Genomic DNA, 21872 nt, shown 5'->3' on the forward strand with positions numbered 1-21872 from the left:
TAACACAGTTCTTAATCCTTTATGTAAGAGCTTGTTTGCAGTACACAAATCAATGTAGACAAACTAACATACCCCAATGCACACAACTACAAGCAAACACACAAACAAAAATGAGCACACACACACACAAAATCTTGCACACTAACACCGTGAATGAATGAATAAACAAAAAAGCACAGCACACGTATACTGATGCAGACACATGAGAGCAACATGCGCCATCTTCAAAGGAAGGTTTGAAAGCACACACCACCACTCCGCCACTCCACCCCTGCTTCTCCCTCTTTTGCTCGCCCACCCCCAGCTACCAATATATGTTCAAAGGCCATCCATTAACCTTTGACTCACACAGGCCTCTCTGTGATCTACTGCTCTCAGCCAAGGGCTTTGAAGAGCACAGCAACCTCCAGTACCAGGGAGTTAGCATGGAAGGCACCAAGGGGGAGAGAGGCAAAAGAGAATGAAACGACAAAAGACGTGCACTGTTAACAGATAAAGGGCAGAAGGTAAGGAAAGAAAAACAAAGCCGGTGGGGGTTTATTATATGAGGGTGGCTGGATAGAAAGTGGGGTAAGGCAATTGGCAGACGAGGAAGGATGTGAAGGAGAAGACAGGGAGGGGAGGGTGGAAAAGGAAGGGAGAAAAATGGAAATGGTTGAGGGAATAGTAGACAAGACGGGACAGTAAAAAGAGGGGGGGCGACGACATCATGATGCCGAGAGAAGGAATAATAGCTAAGGTGTTAGGGGAGAGAAGGCATCAGATGAAAATAAAGGGTGAGTGTTAGGAGTGAGAGAAGTGAGAAGCACCAACTATTACTAATAAGATTGAGAAGCAATGAAGGCTTGAAAACATACACGAGAGGCAAAGAGAGAGAAATGGGAAAAGAGGCTTTACAGCAGTTCTTTATTGCAAAATCCAGATGATACGCAGCCATATTCACTAGCTGCCAGATTAGCAATTAGTGTCAGCCTGTGGATTTCAGCTTTATGACAGAGAAAAAAAAAAACATAGTACAACATATTCTAAGGTCATTTTCAGACAAAATGAGATGCTTGCTGTAAACACACACGGCCAGTTGTGATGGCCTTAAAACACAAAGATATTAAGATTTGAAAAGATGCATGCACACTTTTGAATTTTAACACAACCTTAACAACGAGGAGCAGATATCAGCCATGCACATTGAAGGTGGGGAGTCACATATGCCCACCAGAATTTTTGATATCTGGATTTTTTATATTTGTATTTTATTTAATTACTAATATTTTTTCCATAACATTTAATTTTATTTAGGTCATTTTAAGCATCAAACATATTATCCTGATTATGGCAAGTCACACACCTCCGTCCCCCTTTTTGAAAATCCTACACTTGCAATTATTGCAAGTGTTGACAGCCAAGACCCAAGATCAGTGTGTATGTGTGTGTAGGTGTGGTTGGAAGGTGTGGAAAATTGGTTACTACTGCTCAGTGTGATCTTTTATTGGCAATTGGCAATGGAGCCGACACTGCTATGTGATATCAGCACAGTCTCATCTGTACTCATTACGTTTGGAAATTCAGCTACCATGTTTGCCAGTTCCTTTCATCTGTGGCTTTATTATCTATGTTCTCTAAATTAATTTGCGTTTTGTGTGTGTGTGTGTGTGTGTGTGTGTGCGTGTGCATGCATGTGCCTGTGTATGTGTTTTTTCCAGGTGAAATTATGTCCCCCTTAAAATTTTTAGGTGAAGTCGACAAGATTTGGCTCTTTTTTGAGGAGGTTGTGGCAATATAGATGCAAGTGGAGAAGTGAGTGAATAAGTGCCATTTTCAATTACAATAACAGCACAAATAACTGACTTTGTGAGTTTGAAGATAATCCCCACAAAGTCTTTTAATATATACTGTGTCTAAAATTGCAGAAAATGTTGTCATTGTTCTCTTTTTTTTTCTGGAGAAAGACCTTGTGCCCCCACTCTAATTGTGGCCAATCCCACTGTTCCAATCCCACGGCTTGCATGACTTCACTACTGAGTGTAGTATGAACTTGCCAAGTTCACTTCATTGACCTGTTTGAATATAACTGATTGTTCAATTGTAGTCAGCCAATACTGATCAGTTAACACCGCGCACAACTCCAGCACTGTGCCTGAAGTAAGCTGTTTTTCAGACCTGTCTAATAACTACCAAAGTGTAAAACTAAGAGTCTACAAAACACACAATAAAGCAATACAATATGCTGTTCAGCAAATTATACAGTAAGATGCCAAATGCGCATAGCAAGGTTAGCGGCACTACAGTTTTATTGCCTCCTCTTGAGATATTATGGCTACAAGCCCGTCTGAGGATCGATTCTTATGAATTAGTGAGTAGGTCACAGTTTTGAAATTATCATTTTAATATTATAGTATTGCAGGACTGAAAGTCTCTCTGTGCAAAAATTCAATATTGGATATGGTTTCAGGTCAAGTATTTTTTAAGACCTTCACTTGGAATTTTAAATCTCGGGTTGAGCAACATGTGCGCAATGCACCCGAAATAACTATCAGCTCATAAAAAAGCATCTGGTTTGCAAAGGCACAGTGAATTCTTCATGTGGCCTTTCATGAAAAATAACTACCTGCCCCTGCATTATAGAAAGCAAAATAATGCACTGAGATCAGTCCCCATTCAGACATTCTGTCGCCATCCAAGGACAGCTGAGAGACTGAAGCACTTTGTTGGGAAGATGTGTAAAAACAGCCAGTCCCCAATCCTTTAAATAATAGCTACTGTTCAGGAGAAAAGGCACAAAAGCCAAAAAAAAAAAAAAGAAAAGAAAAGCTGGGGAGAGGAGGGGAAGACAGATAAAAATGTCTGCGTGTGCACTAAAGGACCAGGGGCCTTTCCACACGACTGATCTGAGAGCAAAGGCTTAAATACAGGGGAGATGAAAACAGATTCCACCAGTCAGCTGGCACTGGTGTCCTGATATGAGTGGCACACACACGCTCACATAAATACTCCAGCTCTCACACACCCATCTGGACATGTCAACACTCTCATGTAAGCACAAAACCCACACAGGCTCTTGCACGTACTCATCACTATACACTCACGGATGCGCTGTACACACAAATATACACTGCAAACATACTTGCATACAGAGCGAAAGGACCCACAAGTAGCCTTTATAATGGTCTGGCTGTCAACACTGACTGCAGATAAATACAAATACACACACACACTCACATGCACACACCGATGCTTGCGCTGTGCTAAATGGAAGCTTTGTGTCAGGCCTTCATCACGTACGACGCAGCTGCCTGCAATGCCTGCCACATTAAGCAAGCCTAATGGGCTTTCAGAGTAACAGCGCTGCGTATGAAGGGTTGTACATTCTCGAGCATTCGGTGGAATCAGCGGGACATTCTGTTTGTCAGAGTATGCACGTCAGTCAGTCAGGGAGCCTGCTGCGATGGTCTGATGGAGAAGTTTGTATATATTGTATGTGCCTTGGTTAGTGTGAGCTTCCATTCACAGATGAAAATATTGTTATTGTTTCACACAGGCACTGAATTTCAAAGAGAATTTGAGAATTGTACAGTGACTTAACAAGATACGTAATCACTGTTTGAAATGGGCAGGTAAACTGTGGGACAGAGCAGGGGAAGAAAAAGAGGTATGTTTACAAAGCTCATGCAGTCTAGGAACATTTGTGTAAAAGAGCTACTTCCAGTGGAGAATAAATGTGTGCACGTCAGGGGTAAATATTAGAATGTGCAGTCAGGAAGAGTGAGGTTAAAGCATGGCAGATTAGTCGGGACATGCAGGAGGAGTAGTGGTACACATTAGACTGTGAAGCCATGTGTGATGATCCTGCAGGTTTCCAAACGAGCTCTGATTAGCCTGGGAGTGATTTCAGCAGCTCTCGTCACATTGAAACCCTGCCCTCTTCCATCGAAATTACTCTTCCCTTGTTCTCTTTCATTTTTCTCTCCCACTTCTCTAGTCACACTACAAAAGAGGGAATACATTTCAGCCAAAATTTGTCTGCCAAAATGATGAGCACCAAAACGATGTGGGTGTGCATGTGTTTATGTGCATATCTGTGTGCCTGATTCCATTAGAAAAAAAAAAAAAATGTTCTTAATTTCACAAACCAAATTTTGCTCCTATGCTTGGGGGCTGAATACAGATAACAGTCAATTGATTATTAATGCATTATTAATACTCCCCAAGTGCCAGGTCACACAGATAGTTGGAGGCTTATTTTTTCACAAACACACACACCCACGCACACAAACACAGAGCAACAAAGCACCAGAGGCCAAATGTGTTTGATGGGAACAGATCGTCCGCTACACAAATCTAATGTTTTAAAAGCAGTCAAATTAAGATAGAAACAAAAAACAGCACCTACTCGAATTAGAACCGCCTCTGGCCAATGAGAGCTTATGCAGAGGGGTTGCTAAAACCAACGCTGACACGGGCGTACACTGACACATTTTAATTCTACCCTCCCTCCCTCAGCTTCTTCGACTCCTCCTGCTTCATCACTAGCCCCTCCCAGCGGTGAGTGAGTGTCTCCCTGATGCTCCTCCTCCTCCTTGTCCTAGCTGTCCATCACCCAGCAGCTCGTTGGCACAGAGCTGACTGAGAGCATACAGCAGATGGTGTGCTGCTGTCTGTGTGGCAGGCCACTAGCAGGACACCCAACAGCCCCTCCTTTCTCCCCCACTGGCCCTCTGCAATCCCTGCTCCTTCCCTCCTACACATCTTACACACACTCACACACACACACACACACACACACCCTACAGCATCATTTCAACCCAACCAGGTCACCTGCTGCCAGGATTACAACAGTTAGCACACGCACGACACACAAACACAAAATGAAATATCTTATGGTACATGGCACATTCAAGGAGGTCACACATATGGCACCATTACATGCACGAATTCCCCCTTATATTCTTGCCACGCTTCAACTAACATCAAGATGACAAGAAATTATATTGACATTCACACATACTCTCCCCACCTTGGTCACACACACTCTCTGTCTCTGTCTGCAGAGACAGTTTGGTTAATCAAGTGCAGGGTTTCTCGCCTGGTCAGCAAGTCAATACAGTTACAACCTTCATGATGAACATAACTTATAAATATTACATCCTCATTTGCAATAACCTGGTCGGGCCAGTTATAGGGCAAAATGAAGCCAAGAGGCACTTATGTGCAACATTGCAAGCAGGCTCAGTGGAGCAATACAGAGTTATACACACTGTGTATGCTGTATGCATAAATTAAGACTGAACCCTTACACTATAAATATTGAATGCTGATGATTTGTCATGTGACAATATAAGAAAATACCACACAACATTAGATAGATAGATAGATAGATAGATAGATAGATAGATAGATAGATAGATAGATAGATAGATAGATAGATAGATAGATAGATACTCTAATGATCCAGAGGAAAATTCAATAATATTAATATAATATATAATAACAATAATATTAATATAATGTATAATACAATATTACGCACCTTGTGAGGATGGAGGAATGTTGCTGAAAGTTACAGCAAAGGTGAAGATTATCCAAAGTGCTAGAGACATGTTGGAGGCTGACCAGAGAGGCAGGGCAAGGGATGGGGCTAAAGCGTAGAGGTGGTCAGCAGGCACAGGTGAGTGCGGCGGCACTTCCTCAGCTCACACCCTCCCTGAGGGTGATCCTGTAGGCAAAGAGGGACAGAAACAATAGAGAGGTAATTGACACATAAACATTTGTATCCAGCTGTATGTCCCTAAAGAGGAATTATTCTACTGTTCATTCTTTCCCCTCTCAGTATGGCCTTTCAGTTAGACAGTGTTGACTAATTTATACTGCATTTATCACTGGAATATGTGATAATAACTCTGCATAACACTGAGTGGCTCACGACTGGTATAGCATACAAAATGGTATCATAGCAGGCGACGAGAGGAGAGATGCTCCCCCTCTGGTGGCCAGGTAAAATGATCAGATCTGAAGCCATTTTGTACAGGATTACATGGCAACAGCTGTTGTTGCTACCAGTTCATCACTCTACAGTGTTTGAATTAGATGTGCTACATATGTTTTTGGGCTGTTCATGGAGCTATATTCAACATGTGATAAATACAAATACATTTCTTCTGTTTGTGAGTGTGTGTACTTGCGCATGTTTGTTTAGGCACAGCACGCACACAAAGTGAGACAGTGAAAAGCGGTGACTCAGTCAGCAGTGCCGTAGGGCCCGCACATCTCATTTGCCTAATGAAATAAATCACAATCTGTAACTTTAGCTCTGATTTCCTGACACTGAAAACTGTTGTGCCTCGCCAGTGGCTGAAAGACAAAAACAGCAGAGACGGTACTGTTAGAGCTAATATTCGTGCTGAGCTTGCTGATGAAACAGACAGATTGGACTCCATCTCTGTATCTGTGTGTGTGTGTGTGTGTTTGTGAGTGTAATTTTTTTCTTTTCTTTTCTTTTTTTTGGAGGGGGCTGAGAGGATTTTCTTTGATCTCTCCAAGCCTTTACCCTCTTTGTTTGATTGATCCTACCAACTTTTACTGTGGGAGGGTTTGCTAGATTATATTACGCATTCTTCATCTATAAAATAGTTCTGCATAATAGATTAAGAATGCACACAGTTTTAGTATTGTACAGTGCACATTAACAACATCACTTATTCTGCTATGTGCTTGAACAAGCTTAGTCACATTTTATCATGTTTTATGGCTAAAACATTATGTGAAATGGAAACACTTTATTTGCCTTGGTCGCCTCAGTTTTTTGAATACATGACATGATAAACATGCAGCTGTTGGAAAATACTAAGGTTTAAAAAAGTCTTTAGGCCTGTCAACCTCACACAGATCTTGAGAATTGAAGAAGTGTTAATTGTGTAGGTTATGTGAAAATGCAGAAATGAATGGTCTCACTGAAAAGAAAAAATATTATTTCTTACTTTCATTTTTGCTAAATTCTTTTTGCAAAAATTCAAAGTAAACACAAAGAACAAGAAGTGCTGAATTTTGAACCGCAATCCTAATCTTATTTCCAAACCTTAACACAAAATATAAAGCACTTGGAATTATAAAACTGTCTCATTAATGTGTGCTTGTTTTTCTTAACAGTACACACAACACACACTCCACAGTTCACCAAAGCTCTCTGCTCCTGGCAGCCAAGATGGCAGATCCTGAGTGACTGGGTGGCTTCATCCCCTCTTTTCATCATCAATGATTTGGCTTCCCCTCCACTTCTCCAGCCCCTCCTCTTCCTGACCTTCTCTGATATTTACCCTCCTCCCCAGTGGCAATGCCCGGCCCACAGCCACCAACCTGCTTGGGTGTAGCTGTGTTGATTAGTATGTTGGATGTCGTAGAGTACGAGCAAGACAGAGTGTGGAAGAATTGGAGGGCAAACAGCGAAGAGGGAGAGGGAATGAAAGCAGAACACAGAGTACAAAAACCATCCGCAGCAGCTGTTTTAACACCAGCGTTTATTTCTACCATATGCACAATACACACACACACGCAGCCTCTTCACTATTGCAGTCTAAGCATTAATTTGAGGTTTTTTTGCAACCACCCTCTATGACCACCAGCTGAGAGAAAAGGACACACTCAGAGGGAGGGCGGGTAGGACAAAGGAAGAGTAGAGAGGCAGCAAACAAATAGCAATAGACATGTGATGTGGTACTGTACAAGCCTTGGCTCTCATGGTCTTTCCTCTCCAACCATTTTCTCACTCCTCAGTCTCACTGTATTATTAATGGTCAAAAAGTGATCCCCTCCTGTGCCATGATAGGCCTTCATTTTTTTTTTTTTTTTTTGTGTCTCCAACTTTTGTGGGTTTAATAAGGAAAATCTGTCTTTCCTCTTGTTTCTTTTGACTGTGGTTCTGTCTGCATTACCCAACAATAGCTCTCCTGTGGTCTGAGAAGATGAGAAAGGCCAGCAACAGAGAGCTGAGAAGGAGGGAGGGCAGGTTTGGGATTGAGGGAGGAGAAAAGAGAAGGGTGCAGGGTGAATGAATAGATTTTATTTTGTGACATAAAGAAAACTAGCCTTACACAACACTCAATTTCAATGTGGTAGGAAGAGAGAGTGGAAGGAATAGAGAAAAGAGGCATGCAGGGAAGACCAAAATTAAGGAAAGAAATATGGTTAAAGATGATTCTCTGTATAACAAGAATAAATAAGAGAGAGATGGAGAGTAAACTGCTGAAAATAGCCAAGTGAGAACAGCAAAAGAAAAGTAAGAAGGAAGCAGGAAATAATGGCAAAGAAAAAAATATTTCTTCAGTCTGTGTCTATGAGTCAGTCTGCCTCTGGGTGGAGGAAGGTTATGAGGGTGGGTGTCTTTGCCTTCTTCGCCCTCCCAGCTTGGAGGATGGTTACATGCCCATGGCCAAAGGCTGACCTTTTGCACTGATCCCATCCACCATTATTATCATCACTGTTTCTCTTCTAATAGAGCAGAACATAATATCCCAATGAGACCCAAGGCTGCACAGGTGGAAAGGTGAGGAGGGCAGGCAGGAGGGAAAGTGGGAGGCAGGGTAAATGACTATCAGTTGTGTTATCACAAAGACAGACATGCGGCTGTCTAATCAAAGTGGTGGTGGAGTTCCACTTAAGCACACAGTTCTGTCATCTTGTTTGGAATGCTTCCCTCTGTTTCTTCATCTATTCATTTATAGGCTGCCTTGATCCAAAGCAAATAACCTCATTATCCACTTCTATTGGATCATTACGATAATCACCATGATCATTAGGATTTGTTGCTTTAGCAGACATGCTCATCGAGAACAGGGTGGCACAAGTCCTTTTCATATGGTGTGTGTGCGTGTGTGTGCGTGCGTGTGCGTGCGTGTGCGTGGGGGGGGGGTACTCTTAAAGAGGCTGTGTGTCTGTCTGTCACAGGAAACATTCCTGTTTACCACATCTCACAAATCATTTCTGCACAGAAGAAAGATGCATTTTGGAACATTAACCGGCCCTAATCAAAAGAAGGGAGAACAAAGAGTTTACGTAGACAGTTTTTGCTGCATAATTAGAAAAGCTGGTACAACTCTCAGAGCTCCTACAGCTCCAGGCTTTCTCTCTTCTGTTTTTTTATTCCTACTGAGGGTGATCTAATATCAAGGTGAGAAAGACAATTGCAATAAGTGTGAGTCGATGCTGTGTGCGTATGTGTGACTCGTCAAACAGTTATAGATCATCACTGTTGACTTGACTAACACTGCAGCTTTACAGGTAAATTTTCTACATTTTATATACAAACAAAAAGCATATAAAATTGCTTTGACAACTTAATCTTAATTAGCATTTCAATATATTTGAAGATGATGTATATTCTAAAAACATGAGGGGCAAAGCGGGGAGCCGGAAAACACAAGCACACGATTTTATTCAGTTAGGAAAACACTCATGATTGATTTAAAGATTTGATCGTCATAACTTCTGACGGTCTGTTGCTTCATGCATGTCTTTGCATCTTAAAATGAGGCGCCCGCATTTCCCATGCTATTAGGACTGTTTATGCCTCAGATGCTTCAACAACAAATAGTTGGTTCAGTAGCAAAGCTCCCGCTATGAAGGAAATGATTGCCTCCTAGCAACCGACACAGTCAAGCGTGCAAAACTGAATGGCAATCACATCTCACTTAGAAATCAGAAGACGATGCAAAGCGCTGCATTAAATATTTGTAATCAAGTAAAATTTGAGTTCATATAAACTCCCAACATCCACTTAAACTAGAATAAATTGAAAACAACTAAATTCTTTTACTCAGCGCTTTTGGGATTTGGTTTCAGTCGGGTTTGAGACTGGAACTTTATTTCAAAGGAAAGTATCACTAGACTCAGTGAAGGCTAGCCATGTAGCATTAGAGTTTGATGAGACAGCAGAGAACGACAAAAACGTATGCTTCGCCTGGGGGCCTCTAAGTAATTCTCCCTCTGACTCATCGGTGCTGAAGCTTTGTCACACTCGATACTCTTTTGTACTCTCTTGAGTTAGGCAAGAGGGAGCAATACAAGGAAGTGTAACAATAAATGAGAATGAGATAGAATTCATTAATTACTTCTTCACCTCCATAAAACTAATTACTCGCCAAAGTGAATATAATTATCCTACTTTTCCTTTCGAAATATAACAGACATACCATGAAATATCATTACCATCACCATCTGCGATCGAGCTTTGCGGAGAAGAAGGCTTGGTGTTTTTCCTGTCAAAATTGCCTTCCAGGATGCTGAGGTATCACAGTGTAATTTAATTCAATGATTATTCAAATTAGCCAAGGTGATGATTTGGACACACTTCCACTTCCAGTGTGTGTGTGTGTGTGTGTGTGGTGTGTGTGCGTGTGTGTGTGTGTGTGTGTGTGTCTGTTTGTGTATGTGTGTCAAAAGCCCCATTAACGGAACACATGGAATCAGATCATTCTGATTGTGTGAAAGTGTTTGCTTCAATCACTGCGCTAAAAGTGACGTCAAGGTCAGGCTTGACACAATCTGACGCCATTAACTCTAAAATTCAAAACAAATGGTCCGCTTTTAGTATTCAGTGTCTCAAAACTTTAACCTTAAAAAGCAGCTGCAAAACAAGATCAAATCAATGTCACTGCAAAAATAAATAAATACGAGATACCGACTCGTGTAAACCGCTGCCCTCCCACCCCCTTCACTGTTATCTTCCAGTTGGTCCTATCACTAATCTCCCTAATCCTTTTTGGAGAGGCTATCGCTAGCAAAGACAACATAATAGCATTAGATATTATTCCTTCACAACAACCTGATTCTATTACATTTGCATTGATGCTCAACAGCCCACATAGTCTCGGTCATAGTGAGAACTGATAGCCTACTGTTAACACTACAGCATTCATTCAGGATGGATAATGTTGTTAAGCTAGCATGGACTACACAATCACATTCAGGTCAGATCATCCCAACGCTTCTCCATTTACTGGGGTAGGTCAGTTAAGGCCGGGACTCTGGTGTGGTAGTATCTCACTGGCTGCAGCAGCAGGGCTGTTTATATAATGACACCATTGTGCCGGCTGTGTGCAGATGGAACATCAGAGCTCTTGTAATGGCCTGTGTATTAGGGCCAATGTGTTTGATTACTGACTCAGGGAGAGTGGGGATAGGCTGTGTAGTCAACAGGGAATAAGGCTCCCTCTAAAACAGCAACCCAGGGAAAAAAAAGACCTATTTGAAGAAACAGAAGGAAAGAGGGAAGAGACAAAAAGCAGAGAGACTTAAATGGAAGTGCGCTTTAAGGCGATGCAAATGAGATGAGGGAATCTGCAGAGCTGCAGAACACAACGGCGGGATATCAAACAGGGCTAGTGTGGCTGTCAAAGAAGTAAAGGCAAAGGGAAAGGGGTGAGCAAGGGAGAGAGCCCCTCTCACTTTATTCAATAGACACTCCTGTAGCACTTTTTCCTGCTTCAGCGTCAGCCCTCAGCTGCAGCTCTCCACACACCCCAAACCACAATCCTCCTCATCTCTAGGGTCTATACTGTAACTATTATATGTTTCCGAAGCTGTAGTAGTTGTAAAAAAAAAAGAAAAAAAGAAAGCCTCACTGCCTATAAAGCAGCCAGTAAGCCAATATTCCTGAGTGACAGTTGTACATGCTAATCAGATGGCACAAGCATCTGAAGGGGTTTGACTGCATGTGTTGAATGAGTGATAGAGATAGTCTGCCCCTAGCCAGTGAGTCTGTTCGGCAGCACTGCCACCACGCAGCAGAGATTGCATGCTCCCCGGCATGGTCCTCAGTGTCTTCGGTGTGGCCTGTGATTTATTGTGGCGGCAGAGAGCTTGTCACTGCTGATTAGTACTGATGCAACAGGAGGCAATGCCACTGACCATCAATGCTTGCCCTGTGATGCCCGCCACAGCTGCCAGAGGAAGTGACCTCAGCACCCACCTGTCTTCTCACACAAACAGTGGCTGCAGCCCGGCTCTAACGAGCTCTAATATCTTACAGAGATGGAACCTCTGACCCAATTCAGCAGGAACCTCTTAACCAGTCACTAACTGGTGGAAAAATTATACATTAATTCAGCCAGAAAATTACAATTTTGAGCTGACAGAGACTTTTTTTTTTTTTTTGTAATCTAAATACAGGGAAATTTATTTTGAAAAACATCTATAAGACAAAGAACGTTGAGCAGCACAATCTGTGCCTGTCTGCACTGACATATAACTTCATCTCATTTCTGGCTTATGACTTTTTCTCTCATGCTTTCTACTCCATTTTTTCCCCCTGCTTCCAAACCTCACAGTCAAATTAGATATTCTCCCTATCAGTCAACCTGCGCTGTCAACTTTGTCAGCATGAGTTGCGTCGCAAATCAATAGGAGGAAATGAATAATTCACTGTGACCATTAAGTCTACACAACAAGAGTGATTACTGCTGGCCCTGGCATTAATCTTATGAGCCACCAACAATGGATTATGATATAACATGATAATGTTATGAAATTGTACTCTGGTGAATCTTGCGCTCTCTCCCGCCCTTTGCATTGAGCTGTTCCCAGATGTCACTTGGCTGTGACTGGCAGGCTGCCACCCCGAGTGCCTGTGAACCGCCAGGCCCGGCTAGATCCATCTTCATTAAGGACAGAAGCGTCGTGAATTGTGTGTATTATTATCAGTGTCTATTAATCTGAAAGATCCAACAGGGCAACCCCCGCCTCACTGCTGCGCTACACTACACCATAGCCGAGCATACGTTATGTACAAACACAGGGCAGATGCACACCACACAGACAAACACACACAAGCAAAGTTTGTATCCCTCTACACACAGAGACAAACACGATCCTTTTCACACTCCCACCCACAGCTCTCTCTAATAATGAGCACGGCAACAGACTTAAACAATTTGCAGATAATGCACGCTCATTCTTAATTGGGTACGATAGACAATAATTATGTGGGGAAAAAACTAATTCGTAATTGTTTAGCAGCCTTTGGGATTCACTCAAGGAAAACTGTAGACAGCCCCCCCATACACACACACACACATGTTGGTGTCAGCGCATGGTAAGATGCAAACGAGGGTGATTTGAAGCATTCACATGTTCACACGCATGCACATACTCACACATGTGCACACACAGAAGAGCCCACCAGGGCACCACATGTGATGTTGACCCAGTTTAGATCTGTGGCACAAAGTAGAGCAGGGATTCAGAACAAAAAGAGACAGTGACATTTAAAAATAGGTTGACATTCTTTTCATCTCATTGCTGAGACCCATACAATGGAAGTATCCATCACATCTTCAACTTGCCACTTTAGAGATCCATTTACAGCCATGGGTTTGGTTTCAGTGAATCTAGCTGCAGTCAGGAGGTTCCAACAAACAAAGAGCTGAACTAAGACACGTATTTAATATTTAAACAAATTGTTTTTGAAGTGGTGTGACCAGGAGGTGAGCTGAGTAGATAGGGCACCTGAGAGTAATATACATCGTTATCTTCTCAGCTGCATGGAAGAGGAAAGTCAAGACAAATTTCTTAGTTCACAAAACGTTTCTGAAACTTCACAGCAAAATAGTGTTGCAACACTCTCTTAAACAATTGAAGAAGCGGGGGATTTGTTTTAAAACATAAAAAAAAGAATTTAAAAAAATGCTCCCGTATAAAGACTCTGGAATGCCCAAGATCCCAGATGCTAACTTTCCATTGACACATGGGTGAGTACATATTAACAGATTTTATATTAACAAATGTACTGTTTCCTAGTCTTTATATGTGTTGTTAATAAGAAATGTGTTTATAGTGTTTATAAGAATGTTCAGTTCCAAGTCTTGACAGTTAGCTGATAAAAAGCTTCCTTTTATATGGGTATAAATTCCTTTTGGCAACATCAGTGTTTCATTCATTTGTTTTCAGGGTTTGAAATGTACATGACCCCCACACAGGCACAGAACCAATATTAACATCCCAATCAATATCACAGTCAACATCAGCTAGAGGTGCACCTTGCTAACCATGATAGTAAGTGCTAGCTTTAGTTGGAAATGCTAATAAACTCCTGTGACTTTGCATGGAGTAGTCAGGCACCAGGTACAGTCAGGCTGCTGATATCATGGTGGTTACTTTGACTTCTTTTTGTATGATCTTCAAGCTTTTAATGTGATTTATTAAACCTCAAATTAAACCTTGAATGTATCTGGATCAACCTAGTGCATTATCTCATCATGACAGATAGGCAACATGAACTTTGCCTATATTTTCCTTGACCCTCTATTTCTGTCTGAGTTATCTGGATGATTTTGGTGTGAATCGCAAGAGCACAGTAAGCACGTTTGCCTGTTTATGTGGACGTGTCTACCTTTTCCAAAGGCACGTCATAGGGATTTGTTTTGTGCAATGGTATGTGGGTTTGTCTATGTGTGTGTGAGTGATGTATCTAATTTGATAGTAGTGACCTCAATCTGCCTGCCAAGGTTATCCAGCTTTACAATGGGGAAAGTGGGCATCAGGAGATTCTGACACAGCAGGCCTGGCTGACATGCCCCCAATTCTAAAACATGGGGCTGTCACTCATTTCCTATGTTGCTTCCTCTCTGTTTTCTCTCTCTCTCTCTCTCTCTCATACACACACACACACACACACACACGTGCTGCCTCCATGCACATATACATAAAGGCACACTAACACTGTCACACATACAGCACAGCAGCAGCCTTCATAGCGACTCAAGAATGACTGAGATGAAATAAAAGTCTATGCATGTACATGCACACTCAAACAGTATGCAGACTTATTCAGGTAATTCTAAACCTAATACTGAAAACGCCTTATGATTATTTATTTATACCTGCAACTTGAAACATCTGAATCTGCGACAGACAAATTGCTGGTGTTTGTACATGCAAGTCTGAAGTCATAACAATAGTTTAATCATCATACAGCAGCAATGTGTCTGTTGTTCAGCTGTCTATGTCATGAAAGGTACATTTTTGACACCAGAATGAGCATTTACTGGAAAGAAACACACAAATAGAGCCTCAAGCTGGGTGTGGAGCTACCATTACTATTGAAATGATTGCAGAAACTCTTTGTCCCCTACTTTGGTTTAATCCATGTTTTCTCATTTTGAACAACACATGTAATCACACAGAAACACAAGTGCATACATTCATGCTGTGAGGTCCCAGAGGAGGGATGGGTGGTGGTGGTCTGATTATTAGAGAAGACCAGTGGGAGACACAGCCCAGAGCCCAGAGCTCGGGGCCTCAGTCAGTCAGGCTGTAACAGGTGCTGCTTTCCACTGCCTGCTTCTGTTAATTACCAACAGCGCAATGTTGGAAGCGCTTTGCTGGGATCCACACCAGGTGAACACCCATTAGTGCATGGAGAGGATCCAGAGAGTCTGTGCTGACTGCCTCCCCCTCTACCCCCCTCTACACCCCTCTCCCAGAATGAAGCTAAGTATGTGTATACATACACACATGTGTTCACTGCACAAGCATTTGTATATTTTTGTGTTTTATATGTGCTGGTGTAATGATTAAACCTTGAGACACACACACATCCAGAGACACACTCTCTTCTTCTTTCTTTTCAAATACTCATTTTTCCCTCCATCTCCTCCAGTCCCCGGAGGCCTGAGTACATCAGTTCATCGACACATTTTGTTCTGGTCGGAGGCCTCCACGGAGCCTCCTGTTTCATGTGACCTTTCTGCCGCTCCGTTCTGGGAGTCTCAGGCGTCTGGTCACTCTGAATCACTCCCTCCGTCTGCCTTTGTTCGTAGAGAGATTCGGCAGAGAAAGGGAACCAAGTGCATAAAGGGAGATGAATCAACAGACATCTCATGGTGCCTGCTGCTACTATCCAAGTGAAGGATAGTACTGTTTGTACTCATCCACCTTATCATCCCTCCCCCCTCTACATATCTCTGTTCAACCCCGTGTCTCTGCCACTCCACAACCCCCACCGACCCTGTTTTGTACTCACATGCTCCCTGCATCCCTCTGCAGTTTTTATCCTATTTTCATGTCTCATCAACTGATCCCAGTTTGCTTCATTGCCATCAATAATAGAAGAGTGTTTTTGACTCAGTGAAAACAAACATCTCTCAGCCAACAGGCAGTCCACCAGCTGTGGACAGCCAATAGGAAAGAAGCTTTGGTGGCTCAAATGAGATAAGAAGTGAGCTAGTGCTCTGATCCCATTGAAAGGAAAAGTTAATTATTCAGTTGACAGTCTTGCTGCAAATTCCCCTTAAACTAGCATCACCATTTTTTGCTCCATGGGGGGAGACCAGTGCATTGAAGGAAACAGTTTTTCTCCACGCAGTGAAAGATTTGAAATGCAAATTCGCATTCACTGACAGCAGCACTTAGTCATAAATTGAAATACCCTTAAAGATAACTGAACACATGCAAATGAGCTGATTAGCTGAAAATGCAAATTAACTCATTATTTGTTGAAGGTATTTATATGTTAATTGACAAGGTGGCTCACTGCAGATTTATTACATATAATATACATTAAGTATAGAATAATATAGAGCAATGGATACAGATTAAAAAGATAAGGATAACAATTAGTTGCTGTTGGCATGTCTCTTTCCACCTCACTGATCTGACATATGGCATTGACCCAAGTTACAAATTGAAGAAATCTCTTTGTAATGTTCAAGAAGCGGAGTGGAGCTTCTCTGAATATCCACATTCAAAAGCAGAATGCTGGCTCTGCATTCAGAAAGGATGGCTGTGGGGGGGAGACACACTACTAGCTTTAAAGCTCTGCGCTCTCTCCCTCTCTCTCTCTTTCTTGTGCTGTCTCTCATCCCTTGTCTCTTGGCCCTCTGACCTGTGCAGGTCTCACGTTCCTGACTCCTCTCTCAGCAAGCAGCCGATCGATAGATGGATCTGACTCTACCCTGACTCAGTAACCCCTCATGCACATCCTCTTCCTCCAAGGAGTGTGTATGTGCGCATGTGTGTGTTTGAGTGCGTGAGCCAGTAGAGGAAGGGTATGGGTCTGCGTATGTAACTTTGTACTTGCAAGACATGGTTTGGGGTTTTTTGGCAAAGCTGTGCTTGTGTGTGTGTGCGTCTGTGTCTGCCAACTCCAGTCTCTCACCCCAGGCTCTTGAAGTCACGGCAGTGAGAAAACAGATTGATTTCTCCCCTCCCACGCACAAACAATTAACTACACAGCGCTCAATTAGACACACGCTGGAGACGCCTTCAGACAAGCCTTTGCCTTGACCTGGGATCTGTTTCCTGCAAGCTAACCTATAGCACTCCTTTATGCCTTCAACCAAGCAGCACAGGTGTAAGGAGCGGTGGGAACCAGTGAGATAATAGTATGAAGGTGTTTATGTGCCCTGTTCTGGCACAATTAGCTCTTCCTGTTGTTCGCAGCATCTTAGGATTATGCGTCCCAGCACAAAATGAACCAAGATTATCTTTAATGATGTCGACGGTGTGCAGTTTCATTATCGCCAGTGTTCACACACTGCTCCCCAGCTTGCGCCGCTAGCTGAGTAAGCGGAGTTAGGATGCTAATTTGAAGGCAGGGGATTTCCAGTGGAGCGTGGAACCCTCTGTATCAGCCACCCCATGTCCACCTTGGGGACCCATATCGGCGTAGCACATGTTGATCATCCAGTAAAGGACAAACAAGGTTGTCATCCCTCCGTCAGCTTTCTGTCACTTTTCATTTTTCCATGTGAAACACTCCAGTGAGCATGTCTTTTCTTTGTATCTCTCTCCTCTTCCTGGAGCCAAGACATTTGTCAGAATTTCAACAGTGTCCTCCTATTGCTTCAGTAAACCGGGCTGTGTTTGTTGACTGTCTCAAAAATAGATGTCTACTGTCTTTGTCTATTCAAGGAAATAAAATGCACCGGCTATTTATTATTGATTTATTTACCTTAATTCTTATCCCACAGTGTAATTAATGCAACTGTGAATCTAGTTTATTTTACATCTTTCATTCCCTTTAATAAATACTGTAGTTACTGAAATTAAAAACTGATTCTCAGGATCCTAATGAATTATCAAATTTGCAACAAATGTATGCAAAACATTAATTATTTTATGTGCAGACAGACCAGAAAAACTGGTCATCAGCACATTAAAATTGAGCTGTGACAATAATTTCCACGGATGCTGGTGCTGACATTAATTCTGATCCACTGCCGCATGGCCAAGTCATTCCAGGCTTTAAGTGTGCCATTCATAATATGGGCTAAAGGACATAATAGAATTCGAAAGCGCGTATGTGTGTATTGTGTGTGTTTGTGAGAGACAGACAGGAGAAAGAGCAAATGAGAGAGAGACAGAGACAGAGAGTGAGAGAGAGAGAAAGAAACAGATAAAAAAAAAAAAAGTACAAGCTCCAGTGAGTGCTAACATTTTTAATTATCTCACTGTCATGTCTGGAGGCTAAGAAGATAACACCTGAAGTCACCAGGGCGGCAGAGAGTGGGCATACACACTTAAAGAGCATGCACAAACTCACACACCTTCCACCTCCCGCACTTCCATGCTAGGCCCTCAGATTTGTCTCTCTCTGCATGATTGCCTCCATTGCTCAGTTTTTTTTCTGTCTCTAATTTTTACTCTCCGTCTTTGTTGCACTCACACTCTCTGTGTGAGGTATATGTGGGGTCCAGCTTGTGAGCTCTCCCCTGTTTACTTACGTATGTGCTGATGTCAAGATGTTGGGCTCATCTTACCCCTACTGCCCTCATATGCAGAAAAGGCCAACAATGCGTTGCGTGTATCCACTGATGTTCATCCTTGTCATGCCTATTGAACATGGCTTATGTGCTGTGTTTGATATTAAATCCCTTGCTGGTTTCTCCAGTGATCAGATAAACACCAGAGGGAAGAAGGGTGGATTTAACTGGTTTTAGTAATCGCAACAGTCCATCCCCCATCCTCTATCCACGCTACTGTACATCCCAACTGGGGGATTTGCATTAATACTCTTGGCCAGTTTAGAATCTGCAGCCATATAAATGTAAACCCTATTTCCGTATAGCAAGGGACATAATATCATACTTCCAGTGCAGCACTGCATTACTACTATAGCTGTACCACCATTGCCGGGCAGCTATATTCTACAACTCGCTTAAGGGCTGATGAAATATTCACAGACCTGAGTGTTACAGCAATATCTGGTGCTGTGAAGTTTTTTAAGGTCAACTTCTCAGAGACTTTCTCTTGGCAGGCTGTTCAGTTTCCCCTCTGATGCCCTGCAGAGGGCCTTTCGGTAGTGACAGCCATTCCCCTGAGACTTCCCTCTCTATGTCACCCAGCCATCCACCACCCCTCTGGCCTTCTAACCACAAGAGGTGTGAAAGCTGGGAACATTTACACTATAGGACCGGGTCAGGGTGACTCACTGGGTGCCAGAGACCCGCATGGCTTGCGCTCTTCAAGACTGTTTAAAATTACAGAGACATTTACACAGGGGAGAGCATTGAAATATTAATCACATCAGAATTGACAGAGCTGTCAATCACACCAGATGGAGCACACTGTCCTAAATGCGTGGGCTCCAGTGTCACTACCGTCATCTGCAAAGTGAAAGAAAGACAGAAATGCCAATTTTCTCTGCAAGTCATCTACAGTAAACACACTGTAAGCAGAGATGTGTGTACTTGGCTGCTCGACTCTGAATAAAGAAGTAGCTTGTGTGCAGGCCAACAATTCCTGCTTGTCAGTGAAGAAGCACACACACCACACTTCCCACACTGACAAGCACACAAATGACAACAGCCTGGTTTCAGTGAACCTGTATCCTGGTCAGCGGCACACCTCATCATCCAATCCACACAGCTATGGCCTGATAGTCTGCTCTCTGGCCCAACTAGCTAGCGTTACCAGCACAGAGGTCCAATGTGATTCATGGCATTTTACTCCTCCCAGCTCCCCTGGAACCCAGAGCTCCATTGCTTTGACATCACAGCCAGGGCCCTGATTGGTCACCAGATGGCTGCCCTGATTGGATTGTGGCCCAAACTGTGCGGGCTGAATCACTGGCTCAGTGCTGCTCTGGATACCGATCCAGCCCACCTGCGATGCCCGGCAAACACACACGCACACACACACACACTTATAGCCCACACGTGCAGACGTGGACATACACACGCAGGCAAAAACGCACATACATAACAAGTATCAATGACATTCAATTAAACATGCTCATTCATAAAAATAAATCACTTAAATGCCAACAACTACACCTCTCTCTCAATGTGTCTTTACCTTTTATATGTCTTGTCAATTGATTTTAAAGTACCCCTTTTTGAAGATTATGGCTCTTTAAAATCTAAGTGCCCTTGTTTAACTTAGCTTAAATGACTCTTCCTCTTTGCTTCGTGGGTTAGGCCCCATTTCAGCATTTCTGAGCACTGTCCTGGGAGACATAAAGCGAATGAGAAAGCAAGGGCATTCAAAGCGAAAGAGAGTGAGAGAGAGGTTTGCTGTGCTATGTGTCAGTCTCTGGGCACACCAAGGCTTTTACACGTGTATCTACTTTCGCTCACTCTCTGTTCAGCTACATGAAGCAATAAGTAGCCCTTAAGTGCAGGCATTCTCTTTTAAATACACTACAAATGGACGTTAGCTTCTACTTGAGCCTTGAGAGGCACTCCTGAAGCTTTCCTGATTGAGACATGAAACCAGAGCACTCTTCTGTTCCCTCCCCTTCCTGCATTCCCAAAGGGATGTCTGCAGCGCGCCTCTCTAAAGATACCCCTGGCACACACATCCGCACCAAACACAGTTCCCTGAGGACAGCTGCAGGCGTACTGCAGTGTCCATCCCTACAACCAGACCTCCACTTCATTTCTGGTGGGTCCCAGAGCAGCACAACACTTCCGACACAGCCGCATCACTATTGTCACTTATTTCACTCTTCCAAAATCCTCATCAGGATTTCTCTGTTGCTTCAATATCTTCTGTTTTCTTTATGCACATTAGTCTTACTCTCTCTCCTATTTCCTGTTCTAACGACAGCCTGATCAAACACTTGCATCTGCAGCTTTCTCAATCCCTCAACCCTCTCATAAGCCCAAAGGAAACAGAAGCACAACATTTGGCAGCAGGACAGACCCCCTGCTGCACCTGTGCCCGTTCAGGCAGATCAGTATTTAGCTGGGGCCGCCTGCTGCCCTGGGGACAATGAGAGGGGATGGACGGATGGACTGAGGATTTGAGAGAAGGACTTGGGCACCGTTCCCCACCTTGTGTGCCAGCGTTACGGGTCGAGTGGACCAAATGTCTACTCACTGGCACTAACACACAGCTGTTTGGTGATCTGCCTTTGGGCCAGCCCCACACAGACACATTCAACATCTTGTCCAACACTGCCATTTCCTCTTTTTTCTCCAGACTATAAAAAGAAGACGGAGGAAAAGAGAGGGTGTATACGGGGAGATAGGAAATTATGGCAACAGTTAACAAGCACTTGCAATTGATTAATTGACTGTGTTTGATTTGAAATAGCTATGTGTAGTTTCAGATTAGCGACTGTAACTACTACAGTGTGTTTTGCAGCAATAAATCCATCTAACTTTGCATTTCAATGCATGCTAGCGAGGCTTCAGACCTGTCTAACGCTCTTTCCCAAAGGTCGTCATTACAACTGAACAAGCTTCGCTCTACATTCAGAGAGAGAAACCACCCCTTCTGGCGCCAAACACTCCCTCAACCCTCCCCTCTAATATTTAAGAAAGCTGTTGCTCACACCTGTTCCCGCTTCATCCTTGGATGTGGGAATCACGATGAAGGGAATGGCACTGAATGTGCTATCTGCTTAGGAGCTGCAGCGCTGCGTTTCTATGGCAACACTCCAC

The 21872-nt window shown here is 43.0% G+C and overlaps 1 protein-coding gene across 1 annotated transcript in view; it reads right to left on the reverse strand.

Annotated features, from left to right (window-relative positions):
* The window catches only part of adgrl1a (adhesion G protein-coupled receptor L1a), an 87903-nt gene that overhangs the window by 44795 nt on the left and 21236 nt on the right, over nt 1–21872 (reverse strand). The window contains exon 2 of the mRNA XM_046414703.1: nt 5525–5710. Within this exon, the coding sequence (XP_046270659.1) occupies nt 5525–5594 (70 nt within the window). The 5' untranslated portion in view covers nt 5595–5710. The remainder of the gene's footprint in view (nt 1–5524; nt 5711–21872) is intronic.

The sequence above is a fragment of the Scatophagus argus genome, chromosome 16 (assembly GCF_020382885.2).
Source record: "Scatophagus argus isolate fScaArg1 chromosome 16, fScaArg1.pri, whole genome shotgun sequence".
NCBI classification, from domain to species: Eukaryota; Metazoa; Chordata; class Actinopteri; family Scatophagidae; genus Scatophagus; species Scatophagus argus.